Below are 24,247 nucleotides of genomic sequence, written 5' to 3'. Positions count from 1 at the left end.
TTTAACACACACATCACAATTTTACTGCACAACGAGAGAGATTTGGAAAAGGTGTTGGCCAGTGTCCAATTGGTTGTAACAAATTCATTGCACAGACACTAAGGCACAAAGCTGTCCCTAGGGTAGGGCGAACTGGGGCGACTGCCCCGGGCCATGCTCTCTGGGAGGGCCTGCAGAAGGCAGGCGGGGAAGTGAGCCGGAAGGCGGGTGGGTGGGCGAGCGGGGTCAGGAGGCGAACAAGGAGGCAAGTGGCAGGCTGGCAGGAGGGTGGGGGGGGATGAGGAGGAGCCCCCCTACGAGAACCTCCCCCTCCCCTCAGTGCCTCCTGCCCACCAGCGGGCCCCGCTGATCAGTGCTTCCCCCCTCCCTCTCAGGGCCTACCACTAATCACATGTTTTGTTCGTGGCGTCAGGAGGCGCTGGGGGGGAGGGGAGAGGAGCAAGAGTGCAGCGCCCTCAGGGGAGGGGGCGGAACTGGGCGAGGAAGAAGGGGTGGGGGCGGGAAGAGGTGAGGAGGGGATGGGGCCTTGGGGGAAGGGGTGGAGCTGGGCCTGGGTGGAGCTAGGAGGGAGCCCCCTCCAGCAGATTAGAAACTCGGCGCCTATGTCCTGGGCCCCGCACCCCCTAGGGACAGCCCTGCTCAGGCAGTGATACATTTCACAGTAGGCGTCCTTGAACCCAGGACCCTCAGCCAGGTACGGTATAAATGTACAATCTTTAATTTGTACAGAACAAGAAGTCCCCGGTTTTAGATATCAGTGTACTACAAAGTAACAAATGCACTGTGTTCTTTTCCAGATGAACTGGAATTCTGAAACCAGCCCCCCAGGAATGCTTTTACTCGCTATTACACTTGGCTCTACCGAGACAATGGCTTTCCTGTGGACTAAACCAGTGTTCATCTGGTGATGGCGCCCTGACATCCATGCTTAGCTCTCTAGTCTGGTTTATAGCCTTCTGTTGGTCCACCCTACACTCTGCTGTCTGGCTGCTTTCTTCTGAGCTAACATTGCTCCGTTATGGGTCTAAGTCCTCTAGTTTGGTCTCTTCTGAACTGTTCCATCCTCTTGGCTGCCTGTGTTCCTGTCTAGTTATTTGGCCTTTTCCTCCAACTCCAAAGCATAGGTCCCTAGCACCTGAGCTAAAGGAGAATGTTTGTTACCTGGAGTAGAACTAGGGATTACACTTGTGGGTGACACCCCACCCCTATATTTGGGTAGCCTGACATTTCATCCAGAACAGTGCAATAATAACATGGATACAGCAGGTAGTAGGTTGTAACCTTCCATCACACCCTTGTCCTCTCCTGTTGGAAGGTTCTTGCTGTTTTCACCCTGATTGTAGTATCCCCTTCAGGGTCCTGGGCTCTCAATAAGTTACTGAAGAAGAGCCAGATTCTTTCTTGGGTCAAGATCTGCCCAGCACATTTGTGGGGAGGCGCAGAACAGGAAGTGGGGAGGGTGCTGTCAGAGGGCAAGTTACTGCTTGTTGATTCTCTGTATGGTACTATCCCTGCCCCAGCTGCAGTTCAAGTTAGAGCAGCCACGAGGAAGTTCCAAGCTATGCCAGCTGGCAATTGGCCCCAAGACATCATCTGCCAGCTGGGAACAGTCAGAAGGCAGCATGCTCCGGCCATGCCACCTCCCCACCCCAACACCCCCTGACATGGCCTTTGATTCAGCAGCTCAATGGAATGGCAAAAGCACTGACTGCTTGCTCTGCAGTCGCTGATAAAGTGCAGGTGGTGAGTCTGCTAAGCAGAGCAGGGCACTAGATCTGCCCTGTGGCTGGTGTGGCTTCAGCCCTTCTCCCTAGACACGTGCAGGCCCTGGCTGCTCTTTGATGGGGCACTGACTGAGGGACATGTGGATCAGATGGAGAGTCACCTTTGGGACAGATTTCAGAGTAGCAGCTGTGTTAGTCTGTATCTGCAAAAAGAAAAGGAGTACTTGTGGCACCTTAGAGGCTAACAAATTTATTTGAGCATAAGCTTTCGTGAGCTACAGCTCACTTCATGCATCTGATGAAGTGAGCTGTAACTCACGAAAGCTTATGCTCAAATAAATTTGTTAGACTCTAAGGTGCCACAAGTACTCCTTTTCTCTTTGGGACAGAGACCATCTTTCTCTGTGCTTGCAGAGTGCCTGGTGCGGGGGGGGAGGAGGGGTGCTGGTCCATAGTTGGGGTCCCTAGGTACTACCACAAAGAAATAATAATTAATTCAACCACTTTCCCTATTTGCTGTCTTGAACTGTCTGTCTGACTGGTGCCTCAAGAATTTAATAGTTATTTGTTTGCTTCATTTGATGCTAAAGAAACAATTTTTGCCCTGATGCACACAAAACCAGCACCAATACTGCACAGGCAAATAGAAAACCAAGCAAAAAACAAGCACTAAAACCACAAAAACAAGCAAAAGAGCAGGCACATGCAGCTAGATTTTCAAAAGAACGCATCACCTAACAGAGCTGACCCTGAGCTTTATTGAAAAGCTGGCCCAAAACCAGCTTGCGAAAGCATATGAAAGATCAAGAATGACTCACACTATGCTCGTCTGGCTAAAGCAGAGGATGGGGAGTCAGAAGATCAATGCTGATGCTCCAACTGACGTCACTTGTGACCTGGGAGAAATCACTGACCTGCTCGCCCTGTTTCCCTAGCTGTAAAATAGCGATAATGATACTTGGCTGCCTCACAGGGTTATGAGGCTTAAAGATCACAATGGCTGACTTTCGTGGAGCTCTGCGTGTGACATTTAACGCAGATTATTTAATGGGATAGTTTGCGTATTTGCAACTAACTGGCATATAACAGCAAACTCTAGCTTTAAAAAAATGGTGTGGATTTAGTGCTCATGCACAGCCTGGTGAACAAAGTCCTTGGTTTGTCTACAGAGCAGTGACCGGGCGAGCTGCCCAAACAATGCACTGTCAGCCCGGCTCACAGGTAACAGTCTGTCTCTGTGGCCCGTGGCTTCACTGCTGAGTCTGCCAATCAGCACAAAGTGTAATTATGTGGCGTGGGAGCTGGAACTGAACACCTCCTGCAAAGACATCTGATCTAGGGGACTGAGACAGCCATTAGAGAGGAACAACTTTTAATCCCTCCTGAGCTGGGCTGGTTACAGACTGGTGACTGACAGGCAAAAGGCTGAAGCCCATTAGCAATGGCCTGAGGCGTCCAGTTCATTAATAAATCCACTGTTGCTGACTCTGGAGCACCAATAGCCTAAAGGTGCACTGAACTGCAAAGCTAGTGACCTGAAAGTTGAGTCTCAGCTGTTCCACCGTGGGCGCTGCTATTTCTTTACTTTTCACAATCTTTATTATAAGCCAAGACCTGATATTGGAACCTTGGGGGGTAACTGTCATCCGCCCACTTCGGATAAGATAACTGAGAGCGTGCAGATTTGGGAATAGATCCCAAGTTCTCTAATATAACAGAGTCAAGTCCCAAACACTTTGCCACACAGCCTTGTATGGAAGGGACATGGCAGATTAGGTGTGTCTGTATCCAGGTTTACACAGAGTGTCTCTGTGTCACCCTCTAGTGGCTAGTCAACATATACAAATGTCTGACTACTCTGCTCCATCTGGCTCTTCAGCTCAAGAGGTAGATACTCATGCTTGGACATCCAGCAGTTTGGATTCATTCCTCATAGACAACTCAAACAGACTTGTTACATTTGCTAGGCTGTCTGTAACCACTAGCTTACAATCTCCTCTTCAGCCAGAAAGAGAAACCAAGAAACCTGCCAGTGGCCACCCAGTGTCCCACCACTGTCTGACAAATACTTGTTTAACGCACTGGCAATGGATGTGTTCTGGCTCCCTCTATGGGCTATATCCACATAAGAGGATAACAGCATATTTTTCTCCTCACTGGTTTCTCTTTAAGCGTCAGTAGAAGAGGTTTATGCTGTGGATCTGAAGGTTGTGTATGCGAATCTGGCTGATGACACATGGGTGAAATACAATAGGTAGATGTATTACAGTTAGTATAAGGACCCTGGAGTAATTGATGGAAGGATTTTCTGTTGCAAGATGTATTTAGCAGTGAATTTGGGTGTTGTGTTAATATTGTTTTACTGTTGCATTTGAATTTGGGGTAGTTGGCGCTGTCCCTGTAAGAATAGGATTTGGCAGATTGAGCATACACTCAAGAAGAGCCGTGTTTGAGAGACTGTGCTGGTGTGACTAGACCGGGGCAGACTCTGCATGTGTCAGTTCGAAAAGGTCATGGTTTGATCAGATAAATGTGTCTTTCCAGAAAGCAGCCTCACTTTCGCAGGTGTCACTTTAGCACGTATGGAAACTGGATGCTCCAGGGTGTTGCTATTGCTATAGAGCCTTTCACCTGCAGGTCACCACCATGAGTCCTGCCCAGGAATGGTTCCCCTCTAATGGCTCCCTGTGTGGGATGAAATTGATGAGTGCTAGTTCCCGCTCCTATGTCACGAACACACCATTATAGTTTGCACTAGAATGTTGCCTCTTCAGGACAGACTGTCTTTCTCGCTGCATTTGTACAGCACCTAGCACAGTGGGGCCCTGATCTCAGATGGGTTCTCTAGTGAAAGAACCTGCAGCAGGGGCTGGAAATTGCCGGAGTTCCATGGGTGGGGGCATGCCAATAATCGGAGGACAGACCGGAAAATATTATTTAATCATTTTGTAAAATCTCATTCTATTTGGGCCACTCTCGTGATGTTTTAGGGTCTGGCTCATGATTTTTGAACTTTTGGGGTTGGTGTTACTGGAAATTAGCTTGAAGAAATGAATCTCAACTGGAGCAGTGAAACTCCGGCTAGGCCGAGAGGCAAATGACATCACAAAAACATCACTACAGCCAACCAATTAGCTTTTCTCGCTGCTGAACACTGTGTGAAATAAGGATGGTTGTGGGAACCTGCTATTATTATGTAACAGGAAACACTGGAGGATTATCTCATGTCTGCACCCTCAATGGACATGATGGGATCCCACTTACTTATAGAGAACGGACATAGCCAGCAGCTGAGAGACACTCACCAGAAAGGCACTTTCACACCTATTATCCCCAGTTCCAGCCACAACCTATGAGCCACTAGTGCACTAGTGCAACTCTTTTCGTCAGCAGTACCGTGGCCTAGCGGCACACCGCAAGACCTTGCTGGCTGGCTGGCTGTTGGCCACCAAACCTTGGCCATAACAGTTTTACATTTTCTGTCTCTGACCAGGTGCTGGGAGTGAATCCCTGCACCAAGACCAGAGGGGTGGGTGTGCAAGGGAGGTGAGATCACTGGGAGCTTTTCTCCATCCCCAGTGCCTCGGCCCAAAGCCCAGGCACAACCACAGGACTTGGGCTCTGGGAATGGTCTTTGTGGCAATGGTTGCTCTAGTCCCCTCAAAGGGGACGGGGAGGCATGGGGCTATGGCCCACGCTGCCTCCCTTCCACACAGGCCCACCAAGCTCCCCGTGAAAAGGACAGCTGCTGCGGCCTTGGAGGGAGAGGCAGAGTGGAGTTCCAGTTCTCATTCATGGGAAGTGGCTGAACCCTGAAGGGCTACAATTGAGCTCTATGAGCCAGATCCTCGGCTGATGTAAATCAGCATGGCTCTGCTGATTTCAATGAAGCTACTTCGATTTACACCAACTCAGGATCTGGCCTGTATGTTTATATCATTTCACTGTTGTGAGCTGAATGGTTATGGTGGGCTACGTTCCCTGTATCACAATCAATACCACTAGCTCACAACATTTCCTGAGGATGCTGTGACAGGAGATTGTACCAGAAGGAGTCTCTCATTTGCTGAAGGGAGATATTACTGAATGTGTTACTCCCACTTGCATTCACTGTTTTCATTTGTTCACACCAAGAGCCCCTCCTCCACTTGCTGCTACAGAGTGTGACAGCCTGCTTGTGGGCTGGTTAGCCTTATGCGGGGAGTCAGAATGAGAAGCTGGATTTGGGAGCATGAGCTTCACAAACTGGATTTCCCAGTGTGATTAAAACAAGACACAAAAGATTACAGGCAGTAACTCAGGCCTCCAGAATAGCCTTGCTCTGTTTGTACTTAAATCCAGCTCTGGGTGTAAAAATCAGCATGAAAACAGATTCCAGAGTAGCAATATGTTCTTTCTGAGAAACTGTGCAAGACTAAATACAGAGGGCCAGATCGTCAGCTGGTATAACTCAGTGCAGTGCCATTTCCATTAATGGAGCTAGCCAGTTTACACCTGCTGAAGATTTGGCCCAGACTGAGTGAATTGCAATCTGGCAGTGTGGCTCTGGAAATATACAGAATAGCACTTAAAATGCTAGTAAAGGGAAAGTCTAGGAGTAGGAGCTAAACAGAACACCGTTTGCCTCAAAAGACAAAGGTCCTGCTGTTTAGGTGAGAAATGAGGTTTTAAATGTGGCTTGGGGAAGAGTTAAGCAGCTTACTGCCTCATTCGGGGAGCATTGTGCTAAACAGATCTACGGTCTCAACGGGTGTATTTTGGTGAAAGGAAATGATGCAAAAGTTAATGTTCCAGAGAAAGCAATTCCAAAATGCCGTGATGCGAAGCCAGTGTCTGGCTCATGGAGAAAGAGCCAAGATCCAGACATTCAAGGAGCTGGAGAATGGAGATGCAAACCCTGGGCATACAGTGGGTGAGCTTTGTCCTCCGTGTGTGGAACTCAGACACTGAGGCATGAATTTATGGGAATTATGAAATGGCAATTAATCGCTGCTTGGACACAGAGCAATAACTAATTCTCAGGATTTATTTCCAATGTTAACAGAAAGAAGTACATTTTCAAGGTAAGATTTGACTGATGCCATAGTGCTGTCATTGGTGCTTATCAACATTACCAAACTGCAAGCTTTCCTCGAAATAATAAAGGCGCATGGGCCATTTGTTGTTTGCTTGTTCATGTTTTAAGCTTCCGGAGTGTCTTGTAAAGAGTGAAAACTATGAGTGGTCACAGGGGCACCAGAAAGCATCTAACTAACCAAGGCCTAATTTTCGAAGGCATTTTGGTGCCTAATGAAGCAGACAGGGGCTTGTAGCAGGGTGAGCTCTGCTCCCTCTTTTTGCACCCCAGAAACCGGCTCAGACTCTACTGGCTGTGTGTCTACCATGCCATTGGAGTTCCCTCCGCCAACGCCTCCAGAGGCCTGTGCAACAGTCTACTGTTGATGTGGCCTATGCTTTAGACTAGTGGTCCCCACATATTTTTCCTCACACATTACCTTACCCTTGTCTGACTCCCCCCCCCCCCCCCCCCCCCCCCCCCAGAGCAGGGGCTGGGAAGGGGCTGCGGCTTGGGGGTGGGGTAGGGTGGGGATGCAGACAGGGGTAAGGGGGCTGAGGCTGGGGCCACAGCTGGGGGTAGGGCCAGGAGTGGAGCCCTTGGCGCAGAGCCCCGGGCGCAGAGCCTGCAGCCAGGACACCGGGTGCGGGGCTGGCAGCGGAATGCAGGACCAGGAGTGGGGCCCCAGGCACAGGGCCAGAAGTGGAGCTGGGTGGTACTCCCTCCCCGCCCGCTGTGGGGGCTGGCCCAAGTCCCAGCCACGCCCCCACCCTGAACATTCCTTCGTGCCCATTGAGCGGGGTGTGCCCCGCAGTTTGGGGACCTCTGCTTTAGACCATCTCCTCAGTACCAGAGGGGAGCAGAGATCGCTCTCCCCTAAGCTTTGGCTCGCCCCTATTCCTTTCTCCCCCCGCATCTCCTTCCTCTGCCTCTTTAACAGGCTTGAGCTGATGGACTAATTGGCTCATTAGCTCCCCAAGACCACCAGCTTTCATTACTGAATTACCTTTAATTATCAGCTTTCTTGGGGGGGGACGGGGGAATAATTGGTGACAGAGTGCAGGCTCACATCTTAACTCCCTGCACTCTGTGTTAGGGCCTAGTGGGATTTCAAAGTGCTTAATCGTGTTAGGCCTAAGTCTGCTTTAGGAAACTAGGGAGACAAAGTGGGTGAGGTGATGTCTTTTATTGGACCAACTTCTGCTGGTGAGAGACACAAGCTTTCAAGTCACACTGAGCTCTTTTTTAAGTCTGGGAAAGGTACTCTGAGTGTCACAGCTAAATGCAAGGTTGAACCGACACAGCCACAACTACACTGCATACAACATTAGGAAACTAGGGACTTCTGAAAATCCCACTAACCTCTTATCTGCTTCTCTAGGCATCTAAATACTGTTGAACACTGGGACTAAGTAACTCAACCTGCACTGTGGAGCGTTAGTGCATTTTGATGCTGAGTTGGGGTTTGTGGCACGTTTCTTGTCAGAAGGGAGGCTCTAATCTCACACAGACTGACAGATGGCAAGGAGAAGCTCAGTGCATTTGTGTCACACCCCATAAAACGTCTGACAGGGGTTTGGCATACAGCAAGAAAGGGGAGTTGGATACAACCTTTGTAGTAATGAAATTCTACAAATTCCTCTCTATATGGTAGAAAACTTACTTGGATAAACCTTTTCCCCAGTGATTAGAAGCCAGGCCTGGGGTAACATCTGTCACTGCTGACAGTGCAGAGCTAGTCTTTGAGACTGGTATTCTGGTTTCTCTTGCAAAGTTAATAGGTAAGGCTTTTCCACGTTCTTTGAAAAGTTCCTGATAGTATTATATTTATTCCAAGGATCATCCTTAGCATCTCTGGGTTTGCTCATCCATTCTTTGTTGGTAACTCATGTTTTTAATCGGAGTAAATAGTTGGGGCTTTGTATTCCCATTTCCTCAGAGTAACATTGCTGTGACATGCATGGCTGCCCAGATCCCTTACCTAGTTCAGAATGCTGTTAGTCAGAAGGTTAAGTCACTCCCCCACCACTTGGCCGCCTCCTTCTCAGACCACAGGGACTGGTAGCAGCAGCTGCCACTGGCATGGCCGGAGCAAAACACAGCGCTGAGCAACCTCTTCTTGCTCTGGTTGGAACTGGTGGACTCTCTCCACCCTGTTCCCCTCCCTCTCTCCTGACTCCCATTCTCAAGGTCTGCTCTTTTGCTAGAAGCTTTCCAACTTTCTATGATTCTCTGAACCCCTCCCTGCAAACTCAGACACTGACACCTTCTCTCTGCTGGAACCACACACCCTCTTGTGTCTCCTAGAACAGCTGATTTAGCATGGTGGATCAGAGCAGATCTCCTTTCTCCCACACTGCATAGCCCAGATGCAGCAACTTCTTCCCTGCCTTACTTCCTGTGCTCTCTGGGAATCTCCTACATGTCTCCTGATTCCTGGCCTCTGCCCTCCCCTTCAGCCCCTCTCCTCTCTCTTTCTTCCTAGTCTCTAATCCTCTTCTCTCCTTGCTCCTCCTCTGCTCCTGTAAGCACTCCCCTGTCATCTCAGTATCACCTCCCCTGCCTCCTCTTCCTCATTCCCACACAACCTCTCCTCGTCCTTTGCCTGCTCTACCTCTGTTCTCTCCTGACCCAGGCTGCCTGTGTAGCCGTGCCACTCCTGCTCCCACCCTTTGCCATGCCTTCAGACTTGGCCATGAGTTCTGCTCCTTCCAAATTTATTCCCATCCTCTGTACTCCTCCCTTCCTGCTACTCCCTCCGGAGTTCTGCTCCATTAGCAAGTCTAACCTTGATCCACTGTTCCACGTCCTGGGCTGTCGGAGTAACTCAGGCTGCTTTCACCAAGTCTCAGACCAGAAAGTCTCCCTTTGCAAGGAGCTTTCAGTCTACATAGCAGATCAGATTGACTGCAGCTGCTCTGACAGTATAAAAACAGGAGGAAGAGAGTGTCTGCACCACCCCTTCACGAGTTCTTGGTCAAGATATCCTCTCTTGATATAAATTATTTTGACAATCATAACCCATCTGCTACACTTTGCTTTCTGGGAAAGTCCATTGAGGAAATGGTGGCCAGCCAACCCTAGAAGCATTTGGTACTGCTGTCAGATTTCAGACATAGGGCTGAAATGGCCCAGAATTTTGTTTTGGTAGCTGATGATGTCCTCAGAGCAATGGAGAGATCAGACATCCATGCTGAAAAATTGGAGCACTAATGGCCAAGATTGTATGCTGAGTCCATGCAACGGGGGTACGTATGCAGTGGTGGTGAAAGCCGCTTTCTCTTCCAATATCTTTGTACAGATACATCTGGCAGCAGAATTGCTCTGATTCACAGGCAGGTAAGTGACGTCTGGCTCTGCCCTGAAATAGTCCCATGGGCAGTGCTGTGAGGAATTTTTCACCTACTTCACAGACATGATCCACTGAATCTGGACTGGCATGGCTGGTGTCACGGTGGAGGATTGGTGCCCAGAGGGGCCAAACACAATGTCTTCTCAGTCAGCCCACTCTGAATATACTGCAAGAGCTTCCACTTGGGGCCTTTGAATTGCACTCATGCCCCTGTTGTCTTGCTGAAGTAAGAGCTATTAGGCCCACTGATGCATGAGATTGTCAGTGTTTCTCTCCTGTAGGGTCAGGTGCCAGTTTCCCTTCTGCAAGTAGCTGTAGTTTGTCACTGGCAGGATGGAGAGTTATCAGCCTGTTGCTAATCTTCTCTCTGTGGGGAAGTCTATTATAAAGGTCTAGTGAGGCAGTTCTGGTGTCATTTGGAGTTCTCAGGTTTGGTTGTTCCATTTCAGTTCCAGGCCTGAGTTTGGGATGGAGTCAGCACTGGTCTCACTGGGCACTGACCTCTCCCTAGAGATAGTCAGGGGTCCATACTCATACTTTGGGGCTGATTAGCAGCCTGAGAGGGCTCTGAGGTTTATTAACTAGTCTGCAGGCTCGGACTGGGCAGACAGCTCTGCTTTAGGATGCTTCCATTCTTTCCTCTCTAAGTTCTGGACAATGCACATTCTGCTCTGAGGCTTTTCTGTGAGCCGGGGTAGGCAAGGCATGTCCACAAGGTACCCAGGGCAGCTACTTAAGTGATTTCGGCTGTGTTGTTAGAGAATGCAAATGACACACTGATTTATGTCTTCCATTGTGATGTCTGGGCTTACCCAATGCTGATCTAAGATGTGGACTTTGAAAGTGAGCTGCATAAAGCTCAAGAAAGAGGTGATGCTGGTAGGTTGGAGGAAGGAGTTTGAGAGTATGCCAGGGATGGTTCCTGCCCCATTATTAAGTGTTTTGTTTCTTTTTAAAGAAAGCTTCATAATTTGGGGGTGCTCTTGATTCCTGTGTGATCCTACAATACCAGGATGTGGTGATGGCTGGGAACGCTTTGCTTCATCTGCATTTGGCATTTGTGATCTTTTCTTTCTCATCCAGACCTTACCACCATCCTCCAGGCCTTTAGGACTTCCAGGCTGGACTATTGCAATGTCCTCTACAGGGAAGAGTACAACATCTACCTGAAGAGCTCTGTAAAGGTGTGCTTTGGGCACAATGCAGCTTCTCAAATGTTTGGGCAGTATTAGCCACAGGGAAGAAGTTTCATAAGTTCTCCAGGAAATGCAATGGCTCTCGATTGCTTCTGGGTGCAATTCAAGATACTGACTTGGATCTTTGATCTAAAACATCCTCAGAAGCTTGGGCTGGTTACCTGAGAGATTCTCCTCTTTAGAGTGTGCTTCTGCAACCCCTTCCGTTCAGCTGGTGTGTTCAAGCTGTGTCCCTAGAGGGAAGTGTCTGAGTAGGGCTGGCTGGAAAACAACAAGTCTGTTTTGTGAAAAATGTTGAGGTTTTTAGATTAGTTTTCTTTCTGATGCAGAACAAACACAAAACTTTCACAAAAAAGAGAGACTGATCCCAGAATAGCCAGAGCTAACTTGCTCAGGATGTGGGAAACCCAATTTCATGCTCCTGCTCTGAATCAGGCAGAGCACGGATCTGGGTCTTTCACATCCCAGGTGAGTGCCCTAACCACCAGGCTATTCTGCAGTCAGTTTCTCTCATTTTGACCAGAATTTCTCTCCTGGATCTGAGAACCCTTCCCAACAAAATTTTCATGGAAAGCAATGTGTTTCTGTGACAGGTATGGCAACTTCTTGCCGTATCCTGGACAAACTTTATAGAATTAAATTAAACATTGTTGAATTAAGTTTAAATATCTTAGGAACTCATTGTTTTAAAAATGCAAATATGTATGTGTTATCATGGGATTGTATGTCATTTGTCTTGGAGACATGACTAATATAAGCCTTGGGAAGCATTATGAGCTTCAATGGACTGTTCTAAACAATGGCTAAGACAAAAATGAACTGTTAGTTGAGTAGGTTTCCTAGGAAGTACTTGGGAGGAGGGGAATGCAAATGCCCACCTCTGGACTTGCTCTTTTGAATCTCTGCTCTGGGGAGAGGACCTATTCACAGGATCAGATGGCCCAAACGAGTGACTCACAGATTCATGAGTGTGCTTGTTCTGAGCAAACAGCTTTTATGAACTTGTGATCACAGAAAACCCTCTTGCGCGGGTTTGAAGGACTGTTCACTGGCCAGACCCCTTGTTGGAGTTGGGGTGATCTCTGGTAAGCTTATTAGCATGCATGTAGATTCTTTTATTGTTTTCATAGGTTTTCTCTGAAATGCTTTTACCTTAAGAATGAATGTGCTTGCTGAGAAAGAGCTGGGTCGTAGCCTAACTGTGTCAATTATACTGTTTACCATCTCTGAGGAGAAAAGTAAAGCGGGCCTGTTTAGGCAGTATGATTTTGCTGCGAAATTCACAGAGTAGGCAGGGAGCCTGGAAATATCCTGGTCAAGAGAGAGAAAATATTGTGTCTCTGCCCAAGAGAGCTGAAGTCTGGGGAGCTGGAGGCCTGAGAGTGGCCCTTGCTGGACTACAGCAGGGAAATATAGGTGCAGTTGCCCTGAATTGTGACAGTTTCCACAAAACATTTAGTTTTTAACAAAATGCCATTTTTTGATGGGGGAAAATACCAGGTTGTCAAAATTTCAAGCAGCTTGAGGATTAAGGGCGGGGAGTTCTCAGTGTGGGGCTCAGCTCTGGAACACCTCACCTTATTGAGTTCAAATTTGTTGACATTTAAGGAACAATGCAAGGCTCTCAAGTGTTTTCCTCAAGAGGGCGGGGTGGTTGTGCATGTGTGCATGATATTGGGGTGGGGGGATGAGAGAGAAAGAGAATTTGGATGTGCATGTGTGTCCCAGAACAAGGTTAGGATTCATGTTATACTGATATAATCAGAAACACAAATAGAATAATCAGAAATAATCAGTTTTGTTTCATTACACCTCAGCTATATGGAAATGGAAAAAAATATATAGTTTGTGTAATGGATCCACAGCTGACATGCAACTCTTTCAGCTCAAGTGCTAATCCGCCTTTGTGATACCAAAGCTGCCTTCAAGCCTCAGTAAATGCCAGTAGATCTGATGACCACCACCATCAAGAAACCATTTGTGGAGAATGTAAGTCCGAGGAGCTGCTAGGACAAAACTGTAGAGGTATCACTGTCCTTGTTATTATCAAGGCTGTGGACACTGAGATGTGGTTGTGCATTCTGCATCCCAGTAAAACAGAGGAAGTGGAATACTCTCAGGTTTCCAAATCTCATTAGTATTGGCAGGTCACTTCCGGGAGCTCTGCCAAGCAGCGTTCCCTCCAAGAGGCTTTTCCACTCTGCTGAGTGAGGATTCTCCAGCTTTCTTTGTGAGAATTCCATGATTCTTTTGAACACAATGCTATTTACCATAAATAAACAACATCTTGCTATATCCGTGTTTGTATTTGCTGCATATTGAAGGGAAAGAAGAGCATTCATTATGGGCCAAACCCTGAGATCCTTACTCCCATGTTCATCAGCAATGAGACAGAACAGCTGGCTAACTCCCATTGGCTACAGTAAGAATTTTGCCTGAATAAATGCTGAATAAGATTAAAGTAAAGACCTATTGATTTGTCTGTGTAGTGACTGATGAAAGACTGCAGGAGTTGGCCCAGTTGATTCATATTAAAGTTATTATTGAATAATACTTGCTTTCACTGATTTTATCTATGAACGGTAGATATTCACCGCATGCACCAGTGTGGATTAGTGTCACATACTGATGAAACATGTACAAATGTTGTACATTATTATTGCATGCTGAATATTATACAGTTATAATTTTCTAAATTAGTGCTTATCTTGAAAAATAGATGTCTCTGTAGTAACGGCTGCTAGAGATACTATATGGTATATCATTGTAGGACAACATTGCTTTGGATGCACAGCTAAAATAAACTTCATGGGATTGTGCACAGTTCAGTTATTTTTCATTATTCCTATTTGATTAAAATTGCACATGCATGTTGGCTATTTGATTAAATTGCAAACATGTATTTGTCCCACCTCCCTACTTTAACCTGTATCCAAACTCCCAGGAACCATTCTGGGGGTTACATAAACCATCATCTATTAGAGACATGGAGAGCTATGTTCACTTACTATTTGGGGAGCAGCTATGGAGGCACTGTAACCTCAGATCCCCATCCTCATCCCTCTCCTCCTTTGTTCTGGAAAAGAGAATATAGAAGTCGCATCTTTAACAGAAACAACGGCTGTTCCCAAATGTACAGAAAGGAAGGGTCAAAATCAATAAGAGCACAACATACCTGGGCTCCTCCATCTACAGCCAGCCAGGCCCATTACGGTGATCCTAATGGTCTCAGGAGGGACTTGTTTCCATTGGCTTTGCCCTTCTCAGGGGAAAGCTTATGTACAGAGGCTAGGGGGAATGGGAATTGGGGGGAGGGGGTCACGGCTGCATCTCACTCTTCATGATGAATCTAAGCAGCAGGAACTAACATTGTACAGTACATGTGTTGGAAGTGGGTATGTTAATGCTACACCATTTATATGCCAGTCCATGTAACTTTCCAGAAGGAACTGCTCTGCAGATGTTCCCTTCCATGCTTTGCAGAATAAATCCAAGGCAGAACTTTGCACTTGTACCTTGCATGCCAATAGGAGGCAAATAATCAGATTTGAAATTCCTGATCATTTGTACTGTCAATGGCAGCTACTGGGTGCTCAGTACTTTTGAAAATCAGGGAAGTTATTTAGATGCTTAAATATAGACACTAGAGCCAAACCTTAGGCATCTCTTTTGAAACTCTTGGCCAGAATCTTCACATCTCTTTGTGTATGCACCTGAAGCTATTGCAAACAGGAGGGATTACAGTACATTAGTAATTTTTCCTTAAGAGCCCACACAATAAGAAAAAATGCTACATGCACATGAGACTATAGGAAATGGTCATACTGAAAGGTAATTATTATAAGGGGAACAGGAGCAAACTCTGTGGTGGTTTACAGAATTCTTTCACTTCTAACATTTGTTTCCAATTGTGCAGAATGTTCCAAACCTTTAACCTTTTGGGCTGAAATTTCCCAGACTCAGGGTGAAATCCTGGCTCCACTGGAATCAGTGAGACTTTTGACATCACCTTCAATGAGGCTAGAATTCCATAGATTCCAAGGCCAGAAGGGACCACTGTGACCATTTAGTTTGACTTCCTGTACAACACAGGCCAGAGGACTGTCCCAAAATAATTCCTAGAGCAGATATTTTAGAAAAACAGCCAATCTTGATTTTAAAATGACCATGATGGAGAATCCACCACCACCCTTGGTAAACTGTTCTGTTAAAAAATGTACCCCTTATTTCCAGTTTGAATTTGTATAGCTTCGACCTGCAGCCATTGAATCGTGTTATACGTTTATCTCTTAGACTAAAGAGCCAGTTATTGAATATTTGTTCCCCATAGACTGTAATTAATCACTCCCTAACCTTCTCTTTGTAAAGCTAAATACATGGAGCTTCATGAGTCTATCACTGTGTGATGGGGCAGCTGCCCCTCACTGGCAGAAAAGGGGTTAAAAGCAGCCCTAAGGAGACTGTGCTGGAGGCAGCCAATTAGAAAGAGGCTGAGAGAAATAGCCAATCATGGCCCGGCAGGCTCATATAAGAACGGCTGCATGGCAGAGCAGAGTTTAGTAGCTGACTGGAGCTTGATGGGGGAAGACTAGGCTCTTAGCAGAAGGAAGGGGCACCAGCACCTGGGACAGAGCAGTGCTGCAACCAGGGACTGGGGGAGCTAAAGAGAGCTCCTGGCTGGCTGCTAGGGCTTGCAGGCTGAGGCCCTGAGGTAAGGGCAGAAGAGGGTGTTGGAGCCGCATGGGAAGCAGCCCGAGGACAATAGGACTACAATTGCCACTGAAGTAGTGATGGGACAGAGATTGCAGGTGCTCTGGAAGGGGGGAACACAAAGCGTGGCGTGACAGGCAATGTCACTGAAGAGGATGCTGCAGTCCTGGGTGTGGTGTTGGTCCTGGAACAAAAGTGATGGGCTGAGGCACCACCAGAGGAGGGTGCTCTGGTGAGCAGAGCTAATTCCCATGACAGCTGGCAGGAGGTGCTGCAGTGGTGAGTGAGACCCATCACACACTAAACACAAGTTTTCTAGTCCTTTAATCATTCTTGTGGCTCTTCCCTGAACTCTCCCCAATTTATGAACATCCTCTTTTACTCAGGGCTTGTCTATGCTTACCGGGGGATGGATGAGTGGCAATTGATGCACTGGCGGTTGATTTAGTGGGTCTAGTGAAGACTCACTAAATCAACTGCAGATTACTCTCCCATTAACTCTATACTCCACTGGATGGAGAAGAGTAAGGGGGGGGGGTCAATGGGAGAGTGTTTCCTGTCAACATTGTGTAGTGAGGACCCCCTGGTAAGTAGGTCTAAGCTACATCCATTTGAGTTACATGATTCACGTAACTCAAATTGCATAGCTTAGATTGAATTTCCCCTGTAGTGTAGACAAGGCGTCAGTGGTCTCTGCCAGAAGGTGAGTTTTTTCTTTCTTTTTGGAAGCTTTGAGCAAAAGTGTTCAGTCATTTGGATGTACGAGGACAATGGGGGAAAAACTAGAACCCCCACTTTCCTCATCCCAATTTTACAGATAACTTAACACTAAACATTTCAAATTTAGTTGCTTAAAGTTATCCACTACATCACAGTGCCTCAGGAAAAATGTACTGTAATCTATATGCATAGTCTGTCTGTAAAATGGGTCAAGTCCTGCATGATACCATTTCTCAGGTGATTTGACAGCTACAGCTGGGAAAGCTTCAGGTAATGCAAAGTGTCATGTGAGGCATATTTTAGAAATAAGAAAACTTGAGCCACAGGAAAAATCATAGATATAAGGCCAGGAGGGCCATTATAATCATCTACTCTGACCTTCTGCATCACACAGGCTAGAAAACTTCCCCAATTGAAAGTTGCTCTGTCTCTTTACCTTATCAAAGAGATGATTAAGGAATGACTTGATTAGTCTTTTAAATACCTGCATGGAGAACACACACTTGCTGATTGGCTCTTCAATCTACCAGAGAAAGGAATAACATGATCCAATGGCTGGAAGTTGAAGCTAGACAAATTCAGACTGGAAATAAGGTGTAAATATTTGGCAGTGAGGATAATTAACCACTGGAACAATTTACCAAGGGTTGAGATGGATTCTCCATCACTGACCAATTTAAAATCAAGACTGGATGTTTTGGGTTTTTTTTTAAAGATCTGCTCTCAGCATTATTTTGGGTGTAGTTGTCTGGCCTGTGTTACAAAGGAGGTCAGACTAGATGATCACAATGGTCCCAAATGGCCTTGGAATCAGAGAATCTATGAATATATTCTTTGGCTAAGAATAACCAAGTGTCCTGATTTGAGAAATACTGTCCAAGATAAAAATTGACCTGAAAAGCATTAAAGTCATAAGCAAATGCCCCCTTGACTCAACAAGAAGGTGTTATCCTATCAAATTGCATTCTAATAGTTGCTATAACACTTATCAAATTAGCAAATCTGTTTTTGAGGTTTCAGATTTAAAAAAAATCTAACTAGCACCTCAGCAAACTTATAAAATGACACACACACACCCTATTCACACTTAGAGGGGAAGTGACAAAGCACATTGTCACCAGGGCCATATTTTACTTAATGAGATTTAAAGCTAAGTGAGACACACTGGTTTGCAGTATATTTAGGCCCAAGTTGTAGTGGCTGAGGGAAAGGTCATAGTAATGCAGCCACCTACACGCTGGGCTCCAGTGGAGGGCCTGGAGTTGGCTAGAACAGCCTAGAAAGTGGGTGGAGTTGTAGCTAGGAAAGGGGGGGTAGGGGCTGGGGTTACTGGAGGATGATGCACTGACTTGGCCTGCCTCCTCAGTTGGGTTCCTAAAGAGACCCACAAGGAAGTTAAATCCACTGTCTGAGAGTGTGCATGAATATAAATGAGATAAAACCCACTGTTTATTGCTTTATTAAATCTTGAGGAGCTTCTAGGCCAGACTCTCAGCTCGTGTAAATGGCAGTAATGCCATTAAAGTCAGTGAAGCTATACTGATCTACACGGGCTGAGTGTCTGGTCCTGTATCTTTTTTGCAGGATATGTAGGTTACTGTGGCTCAACTTTGTCACCTTAACTGGACACATTTGACAAATAACACATTGTTGACATATAAGAGCATGTAGACACAACATGTCCCTTTTCTGCCCAGTAGGAGGATTGTGTCAATACAAATCATATAGAATACATCTTAAAAAAAATGAAAATGATGTGTTATGAAGGCCCTTTCCAAACTCTAAACCAATGACATTCTAACCAGTGCTAGAATGTGGTCTGCCAAGGACAGTCCAGTGGGTTCTGAGCTTTTTGCAAACCAATGAGCAGACTTCAATTTCTATTAAAGACCCCACCCTTCTGTTACCCACAGCATGAGAACCAACACTTCATGACAGGCTTAGTTACGTTGTAATAGTCACAATAATAAACACAGCCCTGTAACTGCTTTTACAGGAGAGGATTTCTATTATGAAGGATTGTAACAGGGTGCACTGAGTAAGAAGCTAACTCATCACCCTGTCACTTTAATACCCACGAGTATATATTAATTGGGACTTAATTGGAAGATAGGTAGTTGACAGGGTGTCAATTAACTGAGTAGAGCTACAGCTGAAAGGCTAATTGATGGGGAAGAAATCCCAGCAGGTGGGATTATATAAATTGACATGAAAGATGCGCTAAAGATGAGGGAGCCTGAAGCAAGGCAGAGGTAGCCAGCACTGGTTGCTGTTAGTATGGTGCCTGTCCCTAGAAGCAAATGGGGAAACTACCTGTGCAATGTAAATACATATAACACTATAGGCTGTGGCCTGCTGAAAGAATACAGTAAAACATGGTACTGATGAAGGAAACCTGGCGTGATTGTGGTCTGTGATTAAGTCCTGAAAAGACTCAGGGGATGACCTCATGACAAGGGGATAGTGGAATCGTTTATTGGTATTTAGAAACAGAGGAAAGACCAGAGCAGAGAAATGCTGTGAATCTGTGTATGGTACAGACAGACTAGGAAAGAGTTTTCATAATATCTGGTAATATAATCAGGCTGGGTTATAAAGTTAATGGAATAGTTCTCTCGACTGCTGGACTCCTCCGAGTTGCACACCCCCCTAGAACAGCATAAGGTAAAATACTCAATTAGCTGTTCCAGTCTGAACATTCCTAGAGCCTTCACTCCCAAGAGGCATCATGCTTTATGCAGGGAGAATTTGCTTTGCTTAGAAGCCATTGCTTAGAAAGTTCTTCTGCTTTGACACTGTTGGCTTGAGCTCAACATTTTATGCCCTTTACTTCCTTGTGACCCTCCTATTTATAAAATCTGGGAGCACCTGGGACACTAGACTTTGCAGTAACACCTAATCTTTAGAATTCTGAGTAGCTCCTAATTTAATTTGCTTTAGGCTTTCTCACAGTCCTGTCATTTCAGTTTTGGGAGCATTGGGGGAGATTTTCAAAAGTACCAAGGTCAGTTTGGCCTAACTCCTATTTGTGCTGTTGAAAATCTCCCCCTTAGTGTTTGTTCCAAGGTGTCTAAAAGGCTTTGCAGGCACAGCCTAAGGACAAACAATTTGGCTAAGGCTTCCAGAACTGTTTTCAGAGGAACAGCCGTGTTAGTCTGTATTCGCAAAAAGAAAAGGAGTACTTGTGGCACCTTAGAGACTAACCAATTTATTTGAGCATGAGCTTTCGTGAGCTACAGCTCACTTCATCAGACGGTAAACATCTGATGAAGTGAGCTGTAGCTCACGAAAGCTCATGCTCAAATAAATTGGTTAGTCTCTAAGGTGCCACAAGTACTCCTTTTCTTTTTGCTTCCAGAACTGTTATTATGGAAGCACTGGCCCTGCTTCATAGTTATGGCTGAGTTGAGTTTTGTACTTAGAGCAAGGATGCAACCATGACAAATAGACACATCCTCCATAAATGCAAAGAGTAAATGCTGTGCATATAAAATGAGTTTTCTGATCATGTGCTAGTAAATCTGTTTATTAGTTTGAGTTAAAACTAATTAGAAAATAGGTCCCTTAAGAAACTTAGCACTCAACTGTCAGACTCTCCTCCCGCACACCCCCCCAGAGATCTCAGTAATGAAATAACACTTCAAACGTGCAAAGTTAATAGTGATTTTGCCTTTATTATTCATAACTGACAGTTTTGTCTTCAGCAGGGGCTAAAGAATAATGTAGCAATTAGAGCTGGGCAAAATTTTTCACATTAAACTTTTTCAATGAACAGATTTGATGACGCCAAAACTTTTTGCAAATTTGTCATTTTCACTTAACTGTTTTGGTCAGGGAAAAGCACCTAAAATACCCAAACCAAACACTCCCCTGTCCCCCCAGAAAACTAAATGTTTCTTCTAACATTTCAAAATGAAACATTTTGATTTTTTTAAATGACTGTTTCAAAATTTCGTTTAGCTTAATGAAAACATTAAAAATTAAATTGTTGGATTTTTTTATTTTTGTCAAAACAAAACTTAATTTGACCCAAAACAAACTATTTTTTCTTTTTGGTTTGCTGAAAGTCAAGTGTCTGATATAAAACAAACTTTAATTGTTCAGAATTAGAAAACCTAAAAAAATCCATTTACCCAACTCTACTCGCAAAATAGAGAATTCTACAAATAATTGCTCTTTCAAAATGGATGCTATCTTTATTTTTCAGCATCTGTGAAAGATCAACATCCATTATGCAGAAAAATGGGAAAATGACCCTTAATCATTATTTCTTTTCACTTCATTGCACTAGGTCTGCTCAACAGAAAAGGAGTGGCGGGAGAGAAATTAAGGGGTGTGCACGTGTTCATATGTACCTCTGTGGGGATAGGTGGGAAAAACTGTATGCACACATGAATGCAGGGAATTTGAGGAATGGATAATTTGGTGAATGTGTGCATAAAGGAATGGAGGGGGGATGCAGGAGTAAATAGGAATTTGATGGGAGGAGGGTGCGGAGGGAGGAATGTAGAGGGTGCAGGAGGGAGGGAGAATTTTACTTATGTATGTGTATGCAGATGAGGGTATGGGCTAGAGGAGGTGTGGTGAAAGGGGTGTACACTGACTGACTTGTGATCTTCTGGTGATACAAAGCATCTGTAAACCCAAGGTAACTAGCCAGTACATGTTGGCTGCTTTGCATTGCTCCTGACTGGCAGAAATTATCCAGAGCATACTGGTGAATCTGGCAATAAATTACCAGATTACTGTGTATCTTCAGGTCATTAGAAATATTACATGGTTACATTCTCTTTGAGTTTCTCATTCCGTATCCACATGAATTTAATACTTTAAAATAAAGGAAATTAAGATGACATTGAGGCTCAGAGTACATATAACTTAATGGTAAAAGTTACATGAAGACTGTAATTATCCCAACACCTGTATAAGGAGTGCTTGTGGCAGGGTAAGTGTGTGTGTGGAGGATGTGTATGTGCTCTAGAAAGGGGGTGAGTGCTTGTGTGAGCATTGCATATAGTTAGGAAAAGCTTTCTAGTTAGGGATTGAAAATACCAACACAGTAAAGGCAGCTAAACTCTGGAATAGGCTTCCAAGGAAGGTTGTGAAATCCTTGTCACTGGAGGCTTTTAAAAGCCAGTTAGACAAACACCTGTCAGGGATGCTCTAGATTTACTTGGCCCTGCCTCAGCACAGGGGACTCGACTAGATGACCTCTCTAGGTGCCTTCTGGCCCTACACATCTAGCATTCTATTTTATATGAGATGCTGGAGTGTCTGGGGTTTGGTGAGGTATATGTGAGAAGAGGAATTGTCTGATTCTGGAGGGAGTATGAGCTGTTTGGGTGTAAGGTGGGACATTTGTACATGGAAGAGGTGGTTTGGGTCTGGAGGATGCATAGGGGTTGGGCAGTGTTTGGGGTGAGCATGGTGGGGTGTGTGAAGGGGGTTGTCTGGGTCTGGAGAGTGTGTAGAGTGGTATGTGTGTAGTGGGCACATATGTGGTATGGGAGGGTTTGGTGTGTGTGGAGGGGGAGGGCTGAGTCTGCAGGGCATGTGTATAATGTGGGTGTGTCTGGACATGTAGGGGTGTATGTGGCAGGTGGGGCTGGGTTTGCAAGGCATGTGTGGGGTGTGGTCTGGTCTGTGTGGGTGTGGAACAGGAGTGTGGTGTATGTGTAGGGTTTGCATGCAGTGTGGAAGTACTTGGGGGTGTGGCTTGACAATGGAGTGGTCTCAGTTGTGGTGTGTTTTGTCTCCTAATGTCTTCATAATACTGTACAGTCCAAAGCATGATGAGATGAAAGACCCCTGTCAAAAACCAAGGAACAAATCTTCATCCAGGTTCTGATCTTCCCAGGCAGGAAGATCTGAATAGCTTGTACCGAGCTGGGCATATAACCACATGGCCAGTGTGCTCTGGCTAGAGAAACAATCTTCTCCCCTAAAGAAGTCATCCCATATAGGGGAGAATGAGGCTATTAAATGAGAGATAGCTACATGGTTTCATGAACACCTTTGCCATTATAAAACACCAACAGACTGTTTCTGGGGGTATGCCCTGTATGTAGGGAGGAGGCCTAGAAGTAGAATGTCTGTTTCAAGCACATGGTGTGATGTTTTCAGCAGTTCTGATGTAGTCACACACACATTCACGCTCTTCCTCCAGAGTGCCACCTGAAAAACCACTCAAACCCACATTCCCAGTCCAGTGAACTTTTGATTGGAGAGCAATACCTACAGCAAGGGGTTCCCCACACCAAGAGATGTCCCACTCATTCAATCTTTTTAAAAGATTAGATTATTGCTTCCTTCCACAAACTAGAAGCAACTTGGATTTTGGAGAGGGAGAAACAGCGACCCTGGAACTTTGAGCATTAAGGAAAGTTCAATATTGCTAATGTTCTGCTACAAATGGGATAAAAAGCACCATCAAAACAAACATGCAAGGGTTAGAATTGTTAATCTGCTATACAACTCACTTGGTCTGCTTATCATGCAGGAAGGACTAGTAGTGATGCTATATAAAATTGCTTAACACTTCCTATTATAATCCCATTTTTAATCACTTATAATTCTGCCACTTTAACAGTTCAGGCAAAAATGTTCCATTCTTGCTCTCTACCTCAGGGTGAATTTTCCTGGGAAGACTCACCAAAATTTAATTTGACAAAATTAACTTTTTAATGACTTTTTTTAAAAAGAGCTAGCACCTTTTGGAGCTTGTAAATTGTCTTGCAAATTGATGTCAGAGGGGCCTTTTACTGTTCTAATAACTAAATGTGGCCAATTTATAAGCCTCAAAAAATCACCATTTGTACTGGCTGAGTAGAAGTTGTCATAGGTTTGCTGCCAAAAATCTCTGAACAGTCCATTTGCATTAAGCATGCTGCCTGGCCCTGCTGAGGCATCTCCAGCATTTGGAAAGAACTATGCCTCCAGCCAGGACAAAAATGGCTCATTCCCCGCCTGCTCTCTGCCATCAGTATCTCTTCACCTATGGGAAGGTGCACAACTTCTAAACGTGTGCTCCCATGCCTTGCTGAGCAGCCTGTTTGTTAGCTTCCCCCTCCAGATACCTTTTAAGCTAATGAAAGGTACACTGAGCAGGGAATCTGGAGACTAGTTCATATCTCATCTCCTTCACTGACTGACATCAATATTTCTAGGCTGCTTTTGTTTTGAGCAAGGCCTTTTGCCCTACCTGAGGGGGAAGGCAGGTATTCCTGCAATTTCAGATAGAATACAGATGTTTTAAGGTCACTTCCAGCAGAGCTGGGACTAGAGTCTAGCTTTCCCACGACGGACTTCCATCTTGGTCAATGAGCCACCCTACTTTTCAGAAAGTCTGCCAAATCTATGCGCTTGTCCATGCTGTATGTAAAATGGAAATTCTCACATATGTAACCAACTGAGTGTGCTGAGCCTCATGAGTCATTGGAAAAAATTAGCTCCAAGTTTTAAGTGTCCAGCCAATCCACAGTCCAGCCAG

The 24,247-nt window shown here is 45.4% G+C and overlaps 1 protein-coding gene across 8 annotated transcripts in view; it reads right to left on the bottom strand.

The window, feature by feature from the left end:
• The window catches only part of GSG1L (GSG1 like), a 123,961-nt gene that overhangs the window by 24,262 nt on the left and 75,452 nt on the right, over nucleotides 1-24,247 (bottom strand). The window contains exons 6-7 of one of the 8 annotated variants that reach the window (XM_048867352.2): nucleotides 14,337-14,404; nucleotides 7,331-11,589 (exon numbers count right to left, since the gene is read on the bottom strand). The exons of 6 other annotated variants lie outside the window; for them this stretch is intronic. In XM_048867352.2, the coding sequence (XP_048723309.1) occupies nucleotides 11,549-11,589; nucleotides 14,337-14,404 (109 nt within the window). In that variant the 3' untranslated portion in view covers nucleotides 7,331-11,548. Of the gene's footprint in view, nucleotides 1-7,330; nucleotides 11,590-14,336; nucleotides 14,405-24,247 lie in introns of those variants that run through there. One more of the 8 variants, XM_048867353.2, reaches the window with a different exon arrangement.

This window comes from Caretta caretta, chromosome 10 (genome assembly GCF_965140235.1).
Source record: "Caretta caretta isolate rCarCar2 chromosome 10, rCarCar1.hap1, whole genome shotgun sequence".
NCBI classification, from domain to species: Eukaryota; Metazoa; Chordata; order Testudines; family Cheloniidae; genus Caretta; species Caretta caretta.
The sequence above is the reverse complement of the archived record's forward strand: the minus strand, read 5'-3'. Positions and strand labels throughout refer to the sequence as shown.